A 22,346-nucleotide genomic window follows, 5' to 3' on the forward strand; every position below is an offset into this window, starting at 1 on the left:
GTCTAGAGTCCATAGAGGAATATATATAATTTACAAATAACTAAAATTTGATATTAAAAATAATTAATAACTAACATGTATATAAAATACAATATGAATATTACACATGAGTAGTATTGTAAAGTTATTGCAAAATTTAAAATTATGTTGTCATTTTAATATATTTGAATAATATAATGAGAAAACATATATGCTATTATATGAAAGAGAATATAATGATGCTAGCCGCGCAATCTGCGCGGGCTACCATGCTAGTTTTCATGAAGCCAATGTCACGAGACTGAATCTCCTTACCTGTGTGCACGATATAATTTTTTTCCTCCCAACTTGCACAAGTCTTGAAGTAAATCTAACGGTTTAAAATTACGTGAAAATTACATACAAATTGTATCATAGTTATTTGCAAGTCATTACGATATAATTAAACTATAAATATATAGCAAAATCGTTTTTGCCTTTTTGGGTGAGGCATAACATTCGTAACAAGGCCAAGGGGCCGTGGGCCGTGGCCGATCTTTGTGACAAAGGCCTCCTCATGCCTCTCGATTTCTCCGAGGAACACCTGTGACGAGAACTCTCTGTCCACATGACCTGCGCCTTCTACATACCTCCATCAAACCCAGCAAGCGGAACAGTGAACCTACAACGCCCCTACCACCGACTCTCAGAGGCTGCAACAAACAGTCACAGAATCGGCCGGAGCCGAGCAAAGTGCAAGCATTATTCCAGCCTTTGCAGCAGCATATCCTCCACCTATCGAAGCCCCAAGGCCCCTCTGCTGTACTCCAATCTGTAGCTATGACAACATACGCCAATGCCGTCGATCCGATCGAGTCCGTCCTGGCATTGCCAGGGGGCAGACGCATCCAAGCGTAGACGCAGAAACATGGCAATGCCCCCCCCCCCCCCCCCCCCCCCCCCCCCGATTCCCTGGAGCACTATAGTACAGGCCACCACTCTGCGCTGGCTGCATTAGCAGCGTAGGACCCCCCCCCCCCCCCCCGGTCCGTATCGACGGTTTCGTCGGCCATTATCTCGTCGGACGTCGGCAGCAAGCGCGAGAGCCGCTTGTTTTTGTTTCCTCGGTGCGATCGGTCTCGGACTCTCGGTGGCTGGCGCGAGGTGAGTGCGCGCGACCTGCGTTTTCGGCGAGCGGTAGCCAATGGGCTCGAAGAACGCGAGATGGCGCATAGCTAAGCTGAGGATGGAGGTGGTTGCGTGGGATTCAGATTGGGTAACATAGAGTAAGCATGTTACAAGGTGATATAGCGTAGATCTCAGCTCTTCAAACTAAATCCAACGGTTGAGATTTGCCCACGTCATCATGAGTTAAAATTTAACTCGTAGGAGCAAAAATTTTACTGGGAGTAAAATTTCAGGAGTTAAAATTTTATTGGAGTTAAATTTTAACTCGTAATGACGTGAATGAATCTCAGCCGTTGGATTTGGTTTGGAGGGCTAAGATCTACACTATGTCACACTGTGATATGCCTACCTATGTCACCCAATCCGAATCAACCAGCTAGCAGGGAGTAGTGGACGCGTACGCAGCCCCATCCTGCGGTTTCATCATCCCGTGACAGCTGAATCCAACATCCGCACCCAACGGGTATATATATTGCATCGTCCACACGAAGCATACTATGGGTCATGCATGTAACGTTACTTTTGTCTCAGTGTATTTTCCTATATATGCCATCGTTTGTGCCTGCCCTATGTGCTTATGACACTAGTTAATCTGAGATGTGTGCACAAAGGTTACACTAGTTTGGTTTCACAAAGCAAAACATAGTTGTTTGAGATCGATCTCCAGCCATGGCTAGGATTGGCTTGTATTGAGTTTGATTGAAAAAAAAAAAGGGGGACAAACAAACAAAAACAAAAAAAAACTTGTAGCTTTGGATTGGAAAAACAAATACTCCCTCCATCCCAAAATATAACAACTTTTAGCCCTCAAGATTTGTCCCAAAATATAACAACTTCTCCACTAACATTCTCTTCCCAACCAATCATAATCCTCCACTATTCACTTTTCTTACCTACCTCCACTACTCATCCAATCACAACCCTCCACCACTCACTTTTACCTATTTTCTTAACAACCATATTCAACTCTAAAACCTCTTATATTCTGGAACGAGGGAGTAGAAAAAAAACTTGAAACTCTGGCTTGTATTGAGATTGATTGGTTTAAATTTGTAGGCATGACGAGTTGAACAAGTCAAGCCAATGGCAACCCTGTTCTGGAAAAAAAAAACTAATGCGCGGATGGTAACGCGTGCCCTCTCCCACGCGCCATAGCCATGTGGCGCGTGCGGAGGGGGACGGCGGAACGATGCACGGAGAGGGAGAACGTGGCGTGGTTTTATCTGGTTTCTTCGGTTTTTTTTCTGTTCTATAGTATGTACGTATACAAAGTTTATATACGCACGTATATAAACTTTGTATAATGTATAATCAAAAGTGTATACGTATAAAAAATTATATATGTATATATATATTATATACATATGTGTATATTTTATATACATACGTATAAACTTTTTATCTCTACTATTATAAAAATTGAAGATGTTTTTGCCGGTATTTTCGTAGGTTATTTATGTTTGAGTCTGTTTTTAAGATCATTCGTTTTTGGAGATACAAATCTGTGTCCGAGTCTATTTTTAAGTTTGTTTGCTTTTGGAAATACAAAAGACATCTTACAAGAAATCTCTTTAAAAAAACTCGCATGCTAATTTGATATGAGAGTCGGACTCCTAATTACAACTCATATTTTTGAATCCTCACAATGATTTTTTTATCTTAGCTAAACCGTATAATAATAATAATAAGACTTGCAAGACACAGACGTTTTTTCTGCTAGAGGGGGGCGGGCGGACTGGCCACGCGGGTGCAGTCCCAAGCGGCTAGTCGCCGATCAGCCACCCCCTGTTCTGGAGAGCTAGGCAATTTAGCTTGCTGAGATAACCGGCCTTAAATATGCCGAGTTAGCTGATTAGCTCGTTATCCATCCTATCTATGGGGACTCCAATAAGCAAGTAGTGTATAAGATCCTGAAAGATCAATGGTCCAAATTTGATACCGAACTAGCTTATTGGAGGGTAAAAACACTCTTATTTTTTATGTGGTGATCGGTTGCCTTTGTTCAGAAACCCAGTTTTTAGAAATTTGGTTGCCTGTAAAAAGAAACCAAATTTTTAGAAAGCAGCATTGTCGACGAATGATACTCGCGGCCCGGAAGAATAGGGTATTGGGGTACGTTGAAACAGATATCTACGTAGTACGTCATCAAAACAGACAAAAGACAAGGATTATATTGGTTCAGGCCTCTTATCAGGTAATAGCTCTACTACAGTTTATATGGGATTGATGATGTTGAGAACAAATTACAAAGAGAGTAACCGAACAGACGATACCGATGAGATCGTAGTCGAGGGATTCGACGAGATCTCCCGGCGAGTTGGTTCCGTGGACTCCGGCTTTATAAACTCTGGTGGATGTGTTGGCGATGAGATGCGATGCCCTTAGCCTCCCTCTAGGGTTCTGTCGACGGGGGATACCCGTAGACCGGATATAAAAGGTATTGGGGTCCGTTGGTACGAAGATCTACGTAGTACGACATCAAGCAAACAGAAGACAAGGATTATACTGGTTCAGGCCCCTTAGAAGGTAATAGCTCTAATCCAGTTGGTATGGGATTATATGATGGAAACCACAGATTACAAAGAGAATAACAGAACTCGATGATACCGACGAGACCGTAGTCGAGTTGGTTCGACTAGATCTCCCGGCGACTTGGCTCCTGTAGGCTCCGACTCCATAGGCTGTGGTAGGTGTGTTGGCGGTGAGATTCGATGTCTTAGGTCCTGCTCGGGGGTCCCTTATATACCGCGGGTCAGTTGATCTCCAAGTAGGACTCGGAGATATCGGACCTCTCACGATATGGTAAAAACCCAACCTTGTCCGAGTAGGACTCCACCCATTCGTATTCTGATTCTATCGCGGGATAGATTTCCTTGACGTATACGGAAACTATCCGTATACGCACGGGTACACCGTGTTAGTATACAACATACATCCAAGGATAGAGGGTATACCTTATCCGTAACCCTGACAGGGTCCCTTTTATACCGTGGGATACCTTGACCCCCAAGCAAGACTTGAAGATTATGTAAACTACCACGATATACTAGAGATCTTACCCCCTTCCGAGTAGGACTTCGGCAATTCCTTAACCTCGTGGAGATATTTTTCATAATTCGAGGAGAATTCCTAACGGAAACCAACCGTACATATAAAGGTATACCTTATCGTCATATTTCATAAGTCGTAGGATAGAATGTATGCCTTATCCGTAACCCTGACAAGCATAAGTCAAGCTATATTAACCGATAATGATTAGAATCAGTCGACCGGCCGGGGGAAGCAAAATCGGGCACTCCCCTCGGGCCCCCACCATGTGACCTATTCCCACCTGCCATGTGTCTCCACGAAAAATGTTTCACCTAGTGTACTCACAATGTTCACTATGTATAGATCTAATGTTGCAGTGAACAAAAACATTCTTTGCAACAAATCACCCACATATTTTGGAAACCCTCTATTAAGGGAATTCGTTTCATTTTTTGTTCCACCAAAAATGTTTCACCTAGTGTACTCACAATGTTTTACTATGTACAGATCTAATGTTGGAGTGAACTGAAACATTCTATCGCTATTTGCTGAAACGTTATTTTTATATAAGGTGAAATAACGTCTGATTTAAATGATTGAAACATTTTTAATATACTTAGTGAAACAATTTCGATATAGTTGGTGAAACATCGTGCAACATTTAAAAATAATTTAATAATAAGCTTTTTTTTTCGTCGGAATATATCCATGTGTGGTGTTGTTTTAAAGATTTAATTACGACGAATTTAATGGTGTAATCAGATCATGATTTGGATAAATAATTTAAGAGAAAAAATAATTTAAAGTGGTTTTTCACGTATGCGTGGCGCTGATGTCATGCTAACGTCAGCGTCCGATTTTTTCCCATACCATCTGGCGCCCCGATGCTTAGGCTCCTCCTATATTAACTGAAGAGACTGATCGCCTTTCTCTAGTAAAATGTCCACATATACCATCGTAATTACATGTTTGTCACGATCAGAGTGGGAAGAATGTTCACGTGACAAACTACTAGAAATCGAAAAAATAACCCTTCACTCATAGCTACTTACATTGCATATTAAAAAAAACACAAACCAACCTCTAAGAGCATGTATAATAGCCAACTATAAACATATTTTAAAGAGATAAAAAAAGAGAGAAAAGAACAGCGAGCTACATATATGTAGCCAGCTGCAGCACGGATTAAAAGACACACTGTGTGCATGACAGGTATGACTAGATATTAATAGTATAGTAAGCAACTACTATATGAATTAGTTATTACATTAGCTATAGATAATTTGGAGCCAGTAGTTGGCTGTCCTATTAAACTTGCTCTAATAGCACTTAGAAGCCACCCAAATCTGCCCTACCACCTCACTACTACTATGAGATCAATCCATGCTGGTGCGTGGTGTGCTTACCAATTCCCTTCTCCCTCCACAACTCGCTTACAAAAAGGAGTACTCGACACCCCACGGGCCGATCGAGCGCGAGAGCCACTGCCACTGCCGCAATCCCCTCACTACCCCTGCTAGCTCCTCCGCCCCCAAAAACCTTCCCGCTTCCGTCGCTCTCGCGCGCCTCCCGTCTCTCCCACGAGAAACCATTCCAGCTTTCACCAGCAACGACGCCCCACCCATGCTGAGCTATCCATCGAGCGCTTCCCGCTGATTAGTTAGCTAGCTCACACTAGCTACTGCCCCTCGCCGATTGGTCTCCATTGCCGCAAGAGGTGAGGAATCGCTCGCGCGCGAACCAATGGCAGCAGGCAATGTCGTCGCCGCTGCTCTCTTCCTCTTCCTCGCCACGTCCGCCCTCCTCGTCGCCGGCGACGACCCGTACCGGTTCTTCACGTGGACGGTCACCTACGGCGACATCACCCCGCTCGGCGTCAAGCAGCAGGTATGCGCGCGCGTGCATTGTTTCCGCCGGTTTTTTTCCATCGATTTACTGGCGCGCGCGGCCGTCTGATTATTCACTGGCGTTTGCGGCGAAAATGCAGGGGATCCTGATCAACGGGCAGTTCCCGGGGCCGACGATAGAGGCCGTCACCAACGACAACCTCATCATCAACGTCTTCAACAAGCTCAACGACCCATTCCTCATCTCCTGGTACGTATACTACTACCAGTACACTATACATGATGATGAACTGGCGTAACGTACGCACTTGATTCATTGCTCGTACATTAGTACGTATGTGTATATCTCCGTGGTACTATCAGTTCAACGGAATGCGTCGCAGTATATCTTACAGCAAGTACCATTGCCATGCAAAAATTTAATCAGCCCCCCAACAGCATCAATTCTAACAGCCAACTAAAATCCCTGTTTTTCTATAATATATAAACGATCTCTAACGACCACATAGCAAACTAGTACTACTAGCAACTCTGTCAGCAGTTAAATTAAACTTTTGCAGTCTGTTCTATTCCGTGTTTTGATGTGTTTAATCGCCCATGTTCTGCTACACTGTTTATTCGTAGTAGTAGTTAGTTTTCAGAGCAATCTCGTGAGTGCAGTGTGTAGTGTGTTGTGCTCTGCTCCCATGCAGTGAGCTTGCCACACACTGTACCTACCGACCCCTATTAAAAACCGGACTTAATAAGCATTATCAAAGGGGGCTAACCCACATGCCCTACATAGATAGCAGAGTACACATGTGTATGTATAGTACATCGTCTCATTGGTTTAGCCTTACATTTCGTGACAGCTCATGTCATTAGGCCATTCGGATTGCGCAGGGCCAGGCTAAAATGAATGGACGACTACTGATTACCTGTACTGCTAAGCGTACTGTGTGATTCGGCTAGTGGACCAAAAGCCTCTTGTTAGTCTCGGTGACAGGTGGGCCCGCGCAGCGGACTGTGCCCTGGTCAGTCTGTTCGTTTGTCAACGAGAATTTTGCGTTAAAGAAACATATCTGATATAATCGACTCCAAGAAAATTATTGACAGTGGTGAGGGACACGAAGCAAATGTTTCCCAAGCGAATAAACGCGTCTCCAAGTGAGGCAGGTAGGATTAGGAGTGAAGTGCGCAGCAAGCACGCACATGACCACTACATGAGACAACAGAAGGCAGTGATGCAGCAGAGTAATCGCAGATAGCTCCAAATTTCGGTGCGCGCAGATCAGATCTAGGAGTAGCACCATATCCATTCCTTTTTCCCGCCCTTTTTTGAGTTTTTTTTTTTTTTTGCATCTTCCACATTCACAGATAAGGGAATAATGAGCAGTCGAGCACGAGGGGGGCAAAGCTCAAGTACGCCGCGTCCCGTGATCCACACTGAGCAGCCACGAGCCCACGATCCTCGCGCGCGCGGCCGCGCGTTATCCTATCGCGTACTCCATTCGCGTGCGCTTTACTTCCCCCGCGCCCGCGCCATGTGCCGCTTCCGTGCGGCGGGTTTCCGTGGGAGCCAGCCTAGCCGACACGAGACGATGCGGGCGTAGCGCGGCGCGGCCGCTAGGGCCAGGCCCCGCAGATTCGCCGCGCGCGCGGGCGTGTGACCGAAAAGGTGTGGCAGCTCGGTCACGGGCCCTCCTGTTGAACTCGTAAAAAACGCCCCCCCCCCCCCCCTCCCAAAAAAATATAAAAAGAAAGAAAAGTAGTGTGCTTCGACTGATGGTTTAAGAGGGGAGCGAGCAGAAAAGCTGTCGTTTTTCGCGGTGTCGGTGGAAGGAAGGGCGGCTAGCCAAAACAGTGGCCATGCAGCGGAGGGAGACTGCGAGCTTGGGTTACTACTTACTAGAGGCGAGGGGCACACGGGACTACGGGAGCAGTAGTTGCACGCGTCGTTGCGTGACGGCGACGTGCTACGTGAAGTGCGTTCAATACGTCGCGCTAGCTGCCCGCGCATGTGCTTGGCCGCGCGCGCGTGACGCGTCGTGACACACTGACACCGTAGCACGACCGACGCCGCAGCACACGCAAGAGATCGATCGATACGGTCGACACGGAAATGATGATACGTACGTTCGGCCCTGCCCGACCCGGCCCCGGCGTCGTCTTTGAATAGGCGACGGGGATCGGAGACGTGAATTGAATGCAAAGAGAGTGACTCGTTCAGTGCATGACGTTCAAAAATTATTAAAAAAATTAAAAATGTTATCAAGATAGATCATGATCTATCTTTTCACAAACATGCGAGTAAAAATTCAACTTATACAATTCAAAACAAAAATAATAAATTTAACTGTGAATTATGTGTTTTATTCATAGTCAAATTTGTTATTTTTATTTATACTTGTATAAGCCAAATTTGATTTTGCATATTTGTGAAGTGACATATCATATATTGATCTATCCTACTAAATTTTTTTAATTTTTTTTGTTAACTTTTAAGTGACATGTAAAAATAAGAGAGGATATCCTTATAAGCGATGAATTGAGTTTTCTCAAAGAGAGCTAATCTAGCATGGGGTCTTTTGCTCGATGATCATGCCCGGTCGCAACGTCGTCTGTCACACCATGAGACTTATCAATCTGCGTGCGGCCGGTGAAATTAGTACGTCTAGCTAGGCGGCATTCCAATTAAACCGGAGGTTACATTTTAGGGGGCGATCAAGTTGAAAAATGCCAATTTTCTCGTCGAAAGTACATTGATGTACAACTGCAAACCTGTACATGTGTGTAAATATAGTATGCAGGAGAAGTGTACGTGTATACGACAATGGCGCAGATAAGAGAACGTGCCAACTCCATGCATGGACGGCGGCATGTGTGTCCTCGTGACCACGACGACTACGAGGTCGCTGTCACAGCTGAGATAGTGCCATGGACAGATTATATGCAAAACAGTCCATTAATCAATGACCAACAAAAGAGCCCCTAGCTTGCAATGAAACACATTGATTGTTGAAACTACTAAACAATTTTTTTTAAAAACAAACACTACTCCCTTACAATTAAATTTTTTTAGAAGAGAGGAAATATATCTACTAATTAAGCAGTAAATAAAATCAAACCACTGCACAAGGTCCAGTTTGAGTTCGTTTGCAGTTCTACCTTTTTAATTTAGACACCGTTTTGCCTGAGCAAAATCACTATCCATGCAGAATCTGTCATTCTCCCATTCACAAATCATGTTGAGTCGAACCATCAAATTTTGCAGAGACAACGGCATATATACATGCTCGCCACTATATATGAATTGCATGTGTTCACTAGCGACGACGCCGTTTTAGTTTCCTTCTCAAAAAAAAAAAAACTTTTACATGTTCTTGATGACTCTGGCGTTTCCTGCTTTCGAACTTGTAATCGTGCACAGCCACATGCTGATTCGTTAAAAAGGAAAATTCCTGTAATGGTGGTACGTACTGCACCATGAATGAATGAACTGAAGAACTGATGGATTGTGAATTGGCCGGATGATGGAAGGAACGGGATACAGCAGCGGCGGAACTCGTTCGAGGACGGCGTGGCCGGGACGACGTGCCCGATCCCCCCCGGCGGCAACTTCACCTACATCCTGCAGGTGAAGGACCAGATCGGCACCTACTTCTACTTCCCCTCCCTCGCCTTCCACAAGGCCGCCGGCGGCTTCGGCGCCATCCGCGTCCTCAGCCGCCCCATGATCCCCGTCCCCTTCCCTCCCCCCGCCGCCGACTACCCCCTCCTCATCGGCGACTGGTACAAGGCCAACCACACCGTACGTCTCATCCCATCATATCCCACGCCAATTCATTTCTTGAAATGTGTTTGCAATCTGATTAATTCAGAGACTGATCGAGATCAGCATCTTGTAATAAATTGTACAGGACTTGAAGTACATGCTCGACAGCGGCAAGGCCCTCGGCTTCCCCGACGGCCTTCTCATCAATGGCCGGAGTTGGGACGGCTACACCTTCAACGTCCAACAAGGCAAGTAGAGAATTCTCACCTTCTGAATCATCGAGTTGAAATACAAGGGCTCATTTCGTTTGGAACACACGAATTTTACAGTATTTTCACAGGAAACAGTTCAGTTCCCATGAATTTTCTTCAGAATCCCATGTTTCAGCAAAATTTTCGTGCTGAAAACAAAAAATGCAGGGAGGACGTACAGGTTCCGGATCTCGAACGTGGGGCTGTCGACGTCGCTGAACATCCGGTTCCAGGGGCACACGATGACGCTGGTGGAGGTGGAGGGGTCCCACACCATGCAGACCACCTACTCGTCGCTCGACGTCCACCTCGGCCAGTCCTACTCCGTGCTCCTCACCGCCGACCAGCCGGCCTACGACTACGCCGTCGTCGTCTCCACGCGCTTCACCTCCAAGATCATCTCCACCACCGCCGTCCTCCGCTACTCCGGCTCCGGCGGCAAGTCCCCCGCCGCACTCCCGGGCGGCCCCACCATCCAGATCGACTGGTCCCTCAACCAGGCCCGCTCCATCAGGTCAGTGACAGTGGCTTGAGCGCAGCGTTTTAAATCTCTGGCTATTGCTACCGCTATCTCCTAAAATAGCCGTTTGCTCTCATGTACTCCTGTCATCTTATAAAAAACTAATCTAGAACTGAATGTGTCGACACATATTAGTACAACGAATCTAGACATATAGGATGTGTCACATCCAGTTCTAGATTTGTTTTTTTAGTTGGAGGGAGTACAATTTAGTCACTATTAGCAGCTATAATCTTATTTAGTTTGTTATGACCTGTTTGAGAAGGGTTACCAATGAATGTCTTGGCCCGCTATTTGCACAGGTGGAACTTGACGGCGAGCGGGCCGCGGCCGAACCCGCAGGGGTCGTACCACTACGGGATGGTGACGACGACGAGGACGATCAGGCTGGCGAGCTCGTCGGCGACTGTGAACGGGAAGCAGAGGTACTCGGTGAACGGGGTGTCGCACGTGAACCCGGACACGCCGCTCAAGGTCGCCGACTACTACAAGATCGCCGGCGTGTTCTCTGTCGGGACCATCTCCGACAGCCCCTCCGGCGGCGGCGGCGGCGGCGCCTACCTCCAGACGGCGGTGATGGGGGCCAGCTACAGGGACTACGTCGAGATCGTGTTCGAGAACCCCGAGAACGAGGTGCAGTCGTGGCACATCGACGGCTACGCCTTCTGGGTCGTTGGGTATGCACGGAATCGTTTTCGCTCTCTTCATGAATTTTTAGAAGTGTTTGTAAATTTGATTTCTGTTTGATCTGAATGAGTTTGGAATTTGTGAGCAGAATGGATGGAGGGAAATGGTCATCAGCGAGCAGGCAGGGCTACAACCTGCGGGATGCCGTTTCGCGGTACACTGTTCAGGTATGGGTGCTGTGTTTTTACTGATTTGTTCTGAATATGCTAGTGCCTTGAACTGAAACTGGAATTGATTTGCATCTTTGAATTTTGAACTAACTGAGAAGTCGAGTGGAAATGTCCAAACGATAGTGATAGTTTGAGTTGAATAGTCAATACTGGATACCACAGAAGTGTGGTTGAAACGGGGTTTATGGTTCAGTCAATTCAGGTTAACTTGAATCAGAATTTACTGAAGTTAGGCCGTCCAAGTGAATGTTCCTTTCTCAAATCCACCACAAAATGTGCCTGAAGAAATGTTCTTCAACTCAATAAATCCCTATTCTAAAGAAGCAGTGCAATCTTGAACACAAAGTGAATGTTCCTTTTAGCATGGCATTGATTATTCCAACTTGCGCATTTGGCCCGGCGTGTTGGATAAGCTCTCGCCAGTGCCCTTTCAGAAAACGATGTATTAGTGATCGATCTCCATCAGGGAAGTCATAGTGCCGCACTCACAAGCTTTGGGGAGTCCTTTCACCACATTTCACTATCTTACTCTCCTTTCTAGAACTTCTCTTTCTTGAAAAATAGAACTAAAAATATTTCAAGCCAAGAAAGTCTTCCATATTCTTTTTTAGATAATCTGAAGATAATGAAATTCTTCCATTTCTACATTGCTATCCTTTAAGTGTACTAGTATTTTTCATCTTGCTGAAGTATCTACCTATCAAGCATTTTTTCTGAGCATTGTCAGTTCATTTTTCATTGCCATCTCTGGTGCAAAACTTGAGAACAGCTATGAAATATAACAAACAAACAAACACATCTCTGTCCCTTGTTTTGTGCAGTGATCATCATGATCTCACACACAAACTCTGTTTATTCCATCAGGTTTACCCTAATTCATGGACTGCGATCTACATGCCATTGGACAACGTGGGCATGTGGAACGTCCGGTCGGAGAACTGGGCGAGGCAGTACCTCGGGCAGCAGTTCTACCTCCGCGTCTGGACGTCGTCGACGTCGTGGCGCGACGAGTACCCCATCCCCAAGAACGCCCTCCTCTGCGGCCGCGCCGCTGGTCGCCGGACACGGCCGCTCTGAGAGGAAGACGAACGGCAGATTAAAGCAGCACCAGCTGAGAATCTGTGTCATGAGAGGATGACATTCATGCTGGTGTTTGACTGTGGAGTACTGTTAGGCACACACAAAAATTTCACCCCTGAATACTGAAAGATAGCTAGCTCATCAGACATATCTGAACTGCAGAATGGATGCAGTTTCTGAGTGCAGATCAGAGTTGGCACTGCCCTGAATTTGTTGCCATTGCATCATGTAATTGTTTTGGTGGTGGGTATAGTCGATATATCATTGTAGCGTCTTAAGTTGTTATGTTGTTCTTTTAAAAACAGGGATCCGATAATGAACTGAGTATATGTTACTGTCATGTTTACATCAATGGCATTGTTTTCTTGTTCGCTTGATATCTTGGTTATGTATTTTTAAGCTACGATAAGAAGTCTGTATCTTGGGGGTGCTGATCTTAGGATAAGAATAGCCTGGCTGTCAAAAAAAAATGTAATCATCATGATTAATAGTAATTATCTAGAAAGAACTGATTAATGACCACACGTCTACACCTAACAACACATGGTTGACCAAGTGCTAGTACTGCGTGTGCAGAGAAGAGGACCAAGTAGCTGTACTGAGGAGTGAAGAAAGCGTATACTAGCACAACTGGGCTTTATAAAAACAGATTTTGCAGAAGTGAAGAAATGAATATAGCGCCTCTAGCAGCCGCCGCCGGCCGCCGGCAGCCTGTATCCTCACACACCAGGGTTTGTAGATCCTTCCAAACAAAGAGTTACCTTCTTGTTTGAACTCTATGACATTTAGCGGTGACAAGGAACTTCAGGACAAACGAAAGCATGCACACTTTCTAGGTACTGAGGATTCTATACCAATGCTATGGGATGCCATACAGATGCTAGAACATATATAAAAGTACTATTTTAATTGAAAATGCTACACACATATATAAGTAAATTCTTAAAAACTCTTTAAAAAGCTGATGTGGGACAATACAACAGCATCTTAACTTTCTATAACTACTTTGTGGATTAAATCAAACAACCGAGATATTTGTTAGTCTAAAAGTTATGCAGGAGCGTTTTAGTGCATATAGCATGGAAAGTGTTTTTTATTCTCGAGAAGATATCCCCTCTATTTTAAATGTCATCTAAATAGTTATAATATTTTTTTAAAAAAAGTGACTAGATAGATTAATGAAATATATATTACTATGCACCCACGTAAGTTCAAATTCGACTTTCACAAGTTGTAAAAAGTGAATTTACATAACTAATACTTTAATTTTAATTTGTTTATTTATAACTTGTAGAGGTTGAATTTGACCTTTTTTTAAGTGATATATTTATAAAAAGTTTATTTTTTATGATAATTTAGATATCATGCAAGAAAGTAGGGAATGTTTCTCGAGAAAAAACCACCTGCCATATGGCATTGCTCTTTTTTTATATCTTCATTTTTCGTCTTTAAGACGGATTCACACTTAATAAAAAGAAATCCTTCACTACCACTTTCTTCAATCCCATTTCTATAGTACCAATTTACCACTCATAGTTACTAGCAATAGTGTTAAAAACAGGTGTTTCTTTTCTTTAGGCTAGCCATTACTCTTATTATCTTGCACATCACAAAGTTTGGGTAATAATTTTATTTTTCATAAGTCTGTGGTGACGCCTTTTGAGGATAAGTACGTCGTGACATCTATAATATCTGGTGTTAATGTTTTCATCATGCCTAGTGACGGAAACTATATATGGAGCTAAAAATAGGTAAGTAGCAAAAGCCCCATATTATTCAGTTCATGTTTGGGTAAGAATAAAACATAGCTCAATACCATTATGACATCACCTTGGTCTCGTCCTCCTTTAGTTTAGAGATAAACCCTACCTGCAAGCAGTAACTGCTCTAGTGACGGAACAACGACAACAAAAGTTTAGTCTTGTGGCGACACTCCATCTCCTCCAACCCTGTTAGATAATGATATGCTGAAGAGAATATTGACCAATGTTAAAGCAATACAAGTAGGGAATATATAAAATAGGTAATGTATATATCGCCTACAATTTCTACTTCAAAGACGCGTATACGGGTGATTTAAGATCGACACCTAGTTTTAGTGTGAGGGAGATTCTAGCATCCCAAAACCCAGCAACGCTCCCTCCATCAACTCTCACAGGCTCTCCGACCATCCAACGGCCGAAACCGACCGAATCCAACGGCCCCTATTTTTTCCCCACCGCCACCACCACCTCTCCACTATCCAACACATCCCCTTCTTTTTTTTAAACAAAAAATTCCAAATCGCAACCTCCTTCCCCTTCGCATTTGGCTTCCCCCTTCCTTCCTCACCCCAATGCCTCCTCTCCCCTTCTTCCCTCTCCTCTGCCCCCCACGCTCCCACGTCACTGCCAGGTAGGCCCCACCATGCACCAGCTTCCTTCCCCCGCCCCCTCCTCCGCCTCCTCCTCGCCGTCGACGACGACGGCGACGACCACGTCGCTCGTGTCGCGCGCCCGCACCGCGATCCACTCCGCCGCCGCCCGCGTCCTCACCGACATCAAGGCCGACCTCCGAGGTACGTGCGCTTGCGCCCGCCCTACGCCGCCGCCGCCGCTGCGCTCTACGTCGGTTTTGTTGGTGTTTGGAATCTGACGGCATCCGGCCGGGATCGGCCGCGGCGCGTGCAGATGCGGACGGATCCGGGGCGCTCAGGGCGCCGTCCCCGCGGCCATCGGCGGATCGGCACCCCGACTCCATCGCCGCCGTCGTGGGTTCGCCGCGAGACGAGGTACGCGGGTTAGCGAGTTGGGTTGGTGATGCGTGGTGGTGGATGGCGAGGCTGTGAGTTCGTCGGTGATAGGGGGTGGTGAACTGATTAGTTCCTGATGGAGTTGCTCGCGTTTCGACGATGACGAGTTATTGGTTTTGACCGTGCGTGGCTCTGTACTGGTAGTTCAAGTAAACAGTGTCGCTGTTCTGAATTGGGGCAGCTTTGGCGGGTAGAAATGGTCAGACAGTTCAGTTAGCAGCAGTAACTTTGGTTTGATGAGCTTTCCGAATGAACCATCCTGTAAATATCTAAAATGGTTCTTACACTGAGATTCCACGAGACTGTGTTTTTAGACCTTGTGGATAAGGTTGGGTTTTTTCATCGCAGTTCTAGTGGATCTGTCGGCTCTAAAATAGTAAATTGTGGAGTTTGCGAGAGTAATAAGTGGGCGATTCTGTTATGGCTCTATAATTAGCATCTGATATTTGATCCACCTAGAAAGTCTTTTTTTTTGGTTAATGCTTACCATCCAATCTTGTGAACTTTCCCGTATACATGCAAGTTACATGCTAAGAGCCTGAAACTGTTAAAGAAAATCTTTCTTGCTTTCATAGGCTATATAAATATATATAAAATCTTTCTTCAGGCCCCAGATATAATCTCCTCCCCAGATGGGGATACCTCAAATATTGAACCTGACTCAACTTCTTCAACAAAGATGGCCTTTCCTTCAGTTTCAGTGGTTAAGCAGCTGGTTGCTGCCATTGAGTAAGTTTTCTCCTTAGCATATGTTATCCAGCATTTCGATTGGCCCCATATATTATCAATAATTAATATTAATAAGGCACAAACTGCATTGCACCAATAATGCCTGCATCATATTGCATTTGCACTTGTGATCAAATTTTTATTCAAGTGATTTGTTGTTGTTATTATTATTATTATTATTATTATTATTTTTTGGACTGTATGCACGATATATGTACAAACAATGTATTCTATGCTCTTGTAGCAACGGTAAAAATTTCAAGTCAATGAATGATATGAGGTCTAATGGAGACCAATTACTGAAAGAGAAGGGGGGCTTGAGCTTATCTGTTGTCAAATCACTTGTTCGGCGTGAAAAGGATGAAAGATCGAGTTCTGAATTTGTTGGCGATGATGAAACACAATCTTTGATGTACACATTGTTCAAATTAGGTATGTTTTCGCTTTGTGTTCTCAGGATGTTTGCTTTAACTGTGGCTATTCTGGCATTTGAATTATGATATATACTTGTCTTTTCAGAGGAGCATTTTCCCCATGACAAAAGTCAATGCAACTCAGAGTTGCATCACTCAATATCTTTGCCCAAGGATCTACACGGTGCACCACCTGGAAGTTTCACTCATCAAATAGCAGAGACTATTGGCAAAATAAGTTCTGTATACAAAATGGCGTTCTTTTGGCAATCCCTAGTTCTCGAGGTGAGAGTTTGTTGATAAAATGCCCTTGTTAAGAAATTGTTCCTTGGAAGTGATGTATACTTGCAATACAAAGATGTTAAGACACATGAGGTCATTACAGGAAGACCTGAAGTGAACTTGATCTGAGTGACTAGATATGAACAATCATAGCTAATATGAAGCACCATATTTATTTATTTTAATTAATGCAGTTGAAGAAACTATGGTCCGATGGGCAACCGGTGCCTCGAATGCCACTGGATGCTGCTCCAGACTTGAATTGTTGTTTACTGCATCAAGAGATACAAGTTATAAATTGCTGCATTGCCAGGAAAAAACGGAGAAAAGCCGCCAAGGAATCACTGGATTCATTGTTAAAACGTGCAAGTATTGATAACTCCAATCACTTGTATTCAAATGGGGACTCTCCTGACAGCGAGATGTATATAAAAGGTAGTGCTGGTGACAATGTTCTTCGGCTTGGTGCTGATCATCCATCAGAGAACTTAACGTTGTTGGAAACTGGTGAGCTCGTATATTCTCCAACTCTGCAGGTAAGCTGTTGCTTTCTCTGTTTCTTTTTTCAGGGAAGCTTTCTTTTACAATGAATCTGAGTACCTGTCAAATCTATATTCAGGAAGGTCCCATTATGACAGCAGAGCTTATAAAAGAAACAGAAGAACTTGTCTTAAGGACTGGAAGGTATTCCAAGCTTTCTTATGTACCATTGTACTGCTAGCATGTATGATGTCAACCTTTCTTATATTTACTTGCTTTGGCAATCATTTGATACTGATCGCATCCAAGCACTTAATTTCAGTTTTAGTTAGGTATCAATAATCACTTTCTTTTGCAAATATGATCCTTCTTGAAAGGTGCATCACAGTCATATACCTTAATATCAATCCACTATTATTTTTTTTTTGATTTAAGTGATAGAGCAATGGTTGTGATGCTGTTTGTATTTATACTCTCAGTGTTGGTGCTGGGTGTTCTCAACTTCTATCAGATATGCAAGCCTTCAAGGCAAGTTTAAAGCTGCTTTCTCATAGGCTGTGGCTGCTATAACTTTCTAAACAAGAAGTTTTTTCTTCTTAACAGGCCGCAAATCCAGGGTGTGTCCTGGAAGACTTCATTAGATGGCACTCTCCACCTGATTGGTCTGAAGATTGTGCAGCAAGCAGCGCAGAAGTTGGGGAGGGCTCATCTAGACGAGGTCGATTAAGTGAGAGAATGCAAACAAAAGGTGATACCTCTCTCTCTCTCTCTCTCTCTCTCTCTTATGTAACCTAAATGTCTTGTTCATTTGATGTGCTTTGGTTATCTAGAAGGGAACTTGTGGAAGGAATTATGGGGGGCTGCAAAACCAATACCTGCTGTTGAACAGGCGCCTATATATGATGAAGATTTAGCTGTGTAAGTAGGAATATTTACTGATGATTTTTTTTGTACAGGATGTTACTTTTAATTAAAATGGAGCAATCTATTCTTTCAGGGAGAGCATTTTTGATGCCTTGGAAGTTATTGAACCGTCAAAACTTTTTGAGCAGCTACTAGCTGTCATTGTAAGTTCAAAGTTTCTTTATTTTTTTTTGTTGCAGAAAGCTATTAGCTGGCTAATTACTTTACAAGTTACATCCTATTTATATCAAGACAAATGTAATGCCTTACCACATGCTATCTGTGGATACCAGCTTTCTGTATGCTTTGTAGCAGCAGAATTGGTGCTACCAGCAGGTAGCAACTTGTCGAAATTATTCTACGACTGTAAAGATTACATACTCAGCATTTACCAAGATGACATATCAAAAGAGAAGCTAGATGAGATATGCAAGGTATTGTGATTTTGTTTAATCTAACCCAGATTTGTGTTACCATGTAATAATATAGTGAAACATATGGACACCACTCCAGGTCTACGAGACGATGGAAGCCATAGTAACTCACCCTGAAGAAACTCTTCAGATAATGGAGGCACCTGATGAAAAGTCCCCCCTTGAGAGTAAAAACCGGTTCAAGATCAAGCTCAACTTTATCGGCAAAGATCGCCATCCACTGTGGAAGCGTGCACCAAAGGAGGAGAAAAAATCATCACCGAAAGACGAGAAAAGATCGTCAGAGGAAAGGAGCACGAAAATTTTCTCAAACCTTCTTGACAAGAAGGTTTCCATATTCTCCAAGAAGAATGCAAAACCAACAACAGAGGTACCGCCACCACCTCCCCCTTCATCTGCCCCTGGACCATTCGATGATAGTGAGTGGACGATTTTGTAGATGCAAATCGTGGATGTTTCCTTTGTACAATTTGTAGAGTGGTGCCACAAGATGTCGGGAATAAGCTCAAGCTGTAAATACTCCATCCAATTCATTAACCAATCTGAAATAAAATGAAAAAAAAAGAGATGAAGATTTTACCTAATCTGAGCTGATCTTTCTTACGGCCTGTCTTTTGAATTAACGGATGGTGGATTATTATGGGCTGCAGGCACGCTTCGTAAGCTCCTAAACAGTAGTACCATTTTTTTTTTTGCAAGGTCATGGGGATGGGAAAAGAACAATTTTTTAATTGCTTCATTTTTTGCAATTTTCTTATTATTTATATAATCAATTCGATTCTTTTTTAAATACTTTAGTATTCTAAAGTATCTAAAAAGTGTTCTATAAAAAAAATCTTCTTTTGCAAACTCAAAAATAAAATAGTCAATATGTGCTTTAAAAAAGCCAACCAAAAAACCGTTTATTTGTTTAAGCTTGGCTCATAAATTGGTTACAGCTATGTGCCTATGTTCTTTCTCCCTAGTTTTTCCAACTCATCTCCCTCGTGTTTCGCGCACACGCTTTTTAAAACTTCTAAATGATGCGTTTTTTTAAAAAAGTTTCTATATGAAAGTTGTTTTAAAAAAAATCATATTGATCCATTTTTGAAAAAAATAGCTAATACTCCCTTTATCCCATAATATAAGACGTGTACATATTTCAAGATTCAACTTTAAAAATATTTGACCAACAATTGTTATAATATAAATTAAATTTTATTTGCTAAAATTGATATTATTGGATTGACATTTAAATTTACTGATTATAATTTTGTTGCAATAAATCTTATATGATATGAGAAATTATAAGTCAAAAATTAGTTTTGAAGACTGTGCCAAGTTTGACCATGCCTTATATTATAGAATGGAAGGAGTACTTAATTAATCACGTGCTAATAGATCGTTCCGTTTTCCGTGCGGAGGGAATGAGTTCCCAGAAACGAAAGCAACGTGTTTAGTTCCACCCAAAATACCCCAAACTTTTCAACTTTCCATCACATCACATCCAAAACTTTCCTACACATATAAACTCCTAACTTTTTTCCAAATTACCAACTTTTCCCAAACTTTCGCCAAACTTCAGGATCTAAACGCAGCCCATAAGTCTAAACAAAAGTGCCAGTTGCCCTATGTGCCAACGAGGCCTAGAGTGCCTTCGCCTGCTTCGCACACCGATCCAGCAACAGTGAGCACCATAATGGTTGAACATGCTTCAGCCGCGGCATCTTGGCTCTTGGGCCATGCCGTGGCCTCGCCGAAGTTGAACCAGTGATCCGTTACGTCAAGAAGTGGCCTGGCTGGTGGCTGGTAGCTGGTGGCAAGACAATCCCCTTTCGGTCAGCCAAGCTATTGATATTCATCCCTGAATTACAATACTAGGTATAACACGTTCTCAATTTGTAAAACTGGTATACCTGAGCTCCTAACCTTAGAGCAGTACAGTATCTGATTTCGGCTGACATAGCGGTTGAATTAGTATGGGACCAACATTTCAAGGCAATTCAGTCTACATAAAAAAAATAAAAATTGGTGGACTCCACGTATCAGCGACTCCATCCTCTCCTTCTCCCTCCCTTTGTTTCTCCCTACCTTTTTCTTGACAGTGTTGGTGGCTAGGGATGAGATGGGATGGTCGTCCAGGCGCAGGAGGAGGGTGTTGGCATTGGCGAGACACCTTTGTGGAGATCCCACGTGCCATGGCGCTCCTCGACCGTCTCCCTGTCGTGCTCTTCGTCATGCTCTCCACTGCCGGCCCACACTTTTACTTGGGCATCGAGCTCGGCTCCCATGGGAACCCCGCCATGGCCCCCCCTCGCCACGCGACGCTGCGACGATCCTACGCCCTACGCGGCGGCATCGAGATTGTGGGCGTCTGCGACATACGGTGCTGCTCCAAGGACTTCACGTTCAAGCCCTGTCGCCTCGCCACTGCAGCCATCTTGCTGCCTTCAGGTCGCCGCTCCTCATAGGTATGGCAAGCAACAAGCATCCTTCGTGCCGCGAGATAAGGTCATGGACCGAGTAGTTGAGATCCGGGCGCATGAGCTCTTCAACGTCGCGGGAGGGCTCCGGGGAGCATCGCCCAAGTGCGTTCCCGTTGACAGTGCCGTCTTCATCGCCGTTCGCCACAGATCTCCTCACCGGCTCCTTCCCGGTCGCACCCCTCCCATGTAGCAATCGCTCGGTCCACCACCGCCCTTGTCCACACCGCCCGTGGCTGATCACCCTTCCCCTCGCCACCAGTCGAATGTCAGGCACTGCCCTTGTCCACGCCGCCCGCGCGCTATGTCCTGGCCTGGTGAGGCTGGGAAAAGAGGGACGAGGGGGAGTGAGAGAGAGGAGGAAAGAGTTGGTTGCTAACATGTAGGGCCCATGCGGGTGTCACACTGACTCAACATAGCTGACCGGAGTCAAAGCGCCACGTCGGCTTGAAACCAGGAGCCATACTGTCTTGGGACAAAAGTTAACACGGTTTTGTGAGTTCGGGGACACACTATACCTAGTATTGCGGTTTAGGAACGAATTTCAAACTCCGCGACACATCGAGGGACCTAAAGTGAACTTATTCCTTAATTTGATCACGTCTTTTTCCTATGGCTGCTCAGCCTACTTTCACCGTTCTGTCGTGCTGCCGGTTGCCATGGATGCACTGGGGATGTGCTAGCAGCGGCATGGTTTGGGCCTTTGGGGCATGCACGCCATATCTTGTTTCTACAAGGTATATTTCTAGTGTGGCCAGGGTTGTAGCAACATTCGTTTTTACAATGGAGAAACGTAAAGCTTGTGACAGGTGATATTTTTGGAACTTTTTCTCCCTATCCAGTGGCATGGATTCGAGGTGAAAAAATAATTTGTGGAAATATTACTCGCTACCTCTTAAAATTTTTATGGTATATATGGATGTTATTTTTCTCCTAACAAGAACTGTTTAGCATGCAAATATTATCTCTTCAGCACTTATTAGTTAACGACAACTCCTGCTTGGCACGGCTTTTTCTTTAGAAGCCAAAATTGTTTCTTTGAAGTTGTTACCTTAGCAATTATGAAAATAAGGGTGGGTGATAAGAGTGACGAAAAAACTCATAAAATTAATTTTATAATTAAACTATAGAAGTCTGATTCTAGAAAAAAAAAACAGTGCTAAGCAGGCTGTATGGCCGCACATCCGACTTTGTCAACTTTCTTAGGTTGAGCACTGTATACAGGAATGAAAATGACCGAAAATGGTAAGATCTCTAACAAAATGATTATCTATCGGTTAGGAATTAACCATATTTACCATTTAGTAACAATTGCAATACGACGCTGAAATAAATTAGAAAAACCAAAAAATATATAAGGCTTAAAT

The 22,346-nt window shown here is 44.0% G+C and overlaps 2 protein-coding genes across 4 annotated transcripts; both read left to right on the top strand.

The window, feature by feature from the left end:
- Positions 1-5,548: 5,548 nt before the first annotated feature.
- LOC4343356 (L-ascorbate oxidase homolog) lies at positions 5,549-12,862 on the top strand. Of its 2 annotated transcripts, none has more exons than XM_066312330.1 (8): positions 5,549-6,063; positions 6,164-6,273; positions 9,543-9,813; positions 9,923-10,029; positions 10,201-10,542; positions 10,851-11,225; positions 11,324-11,402; positions 12,270-12,862. In XM_066312330.1, exons 1-8 carry the CDS (start codon positions 5,920-5,922, stop codon positions 12,480-12,482), a joined length of 1,641 nt encoding a protein of 546 aa, XP_066168427.1. In that variant the 5' UTR covers positions 5,549-5,919; the 3' UTR covers positions 12,483-12,862. The 2 variants fall into 2 exon arrangements, with proteins under 2 accessions (XP_066168427.1, XP_015647493.1); XM_015792007.3 differs by having other exon boundaries at positions 9,923-10,025; positions 10,197-10,542.
- A 2,006-nt stretch (positions 12,863-14,868) lies between these two features.
- On the top strand, positions 14,869-19,101 carry LOC4343357 (uncharacterized). Of its 2 annotated transcripts, none has more exons than XM_015792005.3 (13): positions 14,869-15,042; positions 15,155-15,255; positions 15,884-16,005; positions 16,250-16,437; positions 16,525-16,703; positions 16,895-17,236; positions 17,320-17,384; positions 17,660-17,708; positions 17,784-17,928; positions 18,011-18,098; positions 18,178-18,247; positions 18,377-18,517; positions 18,597-19,101. In XM_015792005.3, the coding sequence occupies exons 1-13, from the start codon at positions 14,892-14,894 to the stop codon at positions 18,954-18,956; spliced, it is 2,001 nt and encodes a 666-aa protein (XP_015647491.1). In that variant the 5' UTR covers positions 14,869-14,891; the 3' UTR covers positions 18,957-19,101. The 2 variants fall into 2 exon arrangements, with proteins under 2 accessions (XP_015647491.1, XP_015647492.1); XM_015792006.3 differs by having other exon boundaries at positions 18,014-18,098.
- Positions 19,102-22,346: the final 3,245 nt, after the last annotated feature.

This window comes from Oryza sativa, chromosome 7 (assembly GCF_034140825.1).
Source record: "Oryza sativa Japonica Group chromosome 7, ASM3414082v1".
Lineage (NCBI taxonomy): Eukaryota > Viridiplantae > Streptophyta > Magnoliopsida > Poales > Poaceae > Oryza > Oryza sativa.

Bases quoted from the DNA above. Each gene is read 5' to 3' on its own strand.
- LOC4343357 (XM_015792005.3), top strand. From the start codon at position 14,892: ATGCACCAGCTTCCTTCCCCCGCCCCCTCCTCCGCCTCCTCCTCGCCG. The intron at 16,006-16,249 runs GTAAGTTTTCTC...ATGCTCTTGTAG, and splicing joins CAGCTGGTTGCTGCCATTGA to CAACGGTAAAAATTTCAAGT. The intron at 17,385-17,659 runs GTATTCCAAGCT...TTATACTCTCAG, and splicing joins CTTGTCTTAAGGACTGGAAG to TGTTGGTGCTGGGTGTTCTC.
- LOC4343356 (XM_066312330.1), top strand. From the start codon at position 5,920: ATGGCAGCAGGCAATGTCGTCGCCGCTGCTCTCTTCCTCTTCCTCGCC. The intron at 10,543-10,850 runs GTCAGTGACAGT...CTATTTGCACAG, and splicing joins AACCAGGCCCGCTCCATCAG to GTGGAACTTGACGGCGAGCG. The intron at 11,403-12,269 runs GTATGGGTGCTG...TTATTCCATCAG, and splicing joins TTTCGCGGTACACTGTTCAG to GTTTACCCTAATTCATGGAC.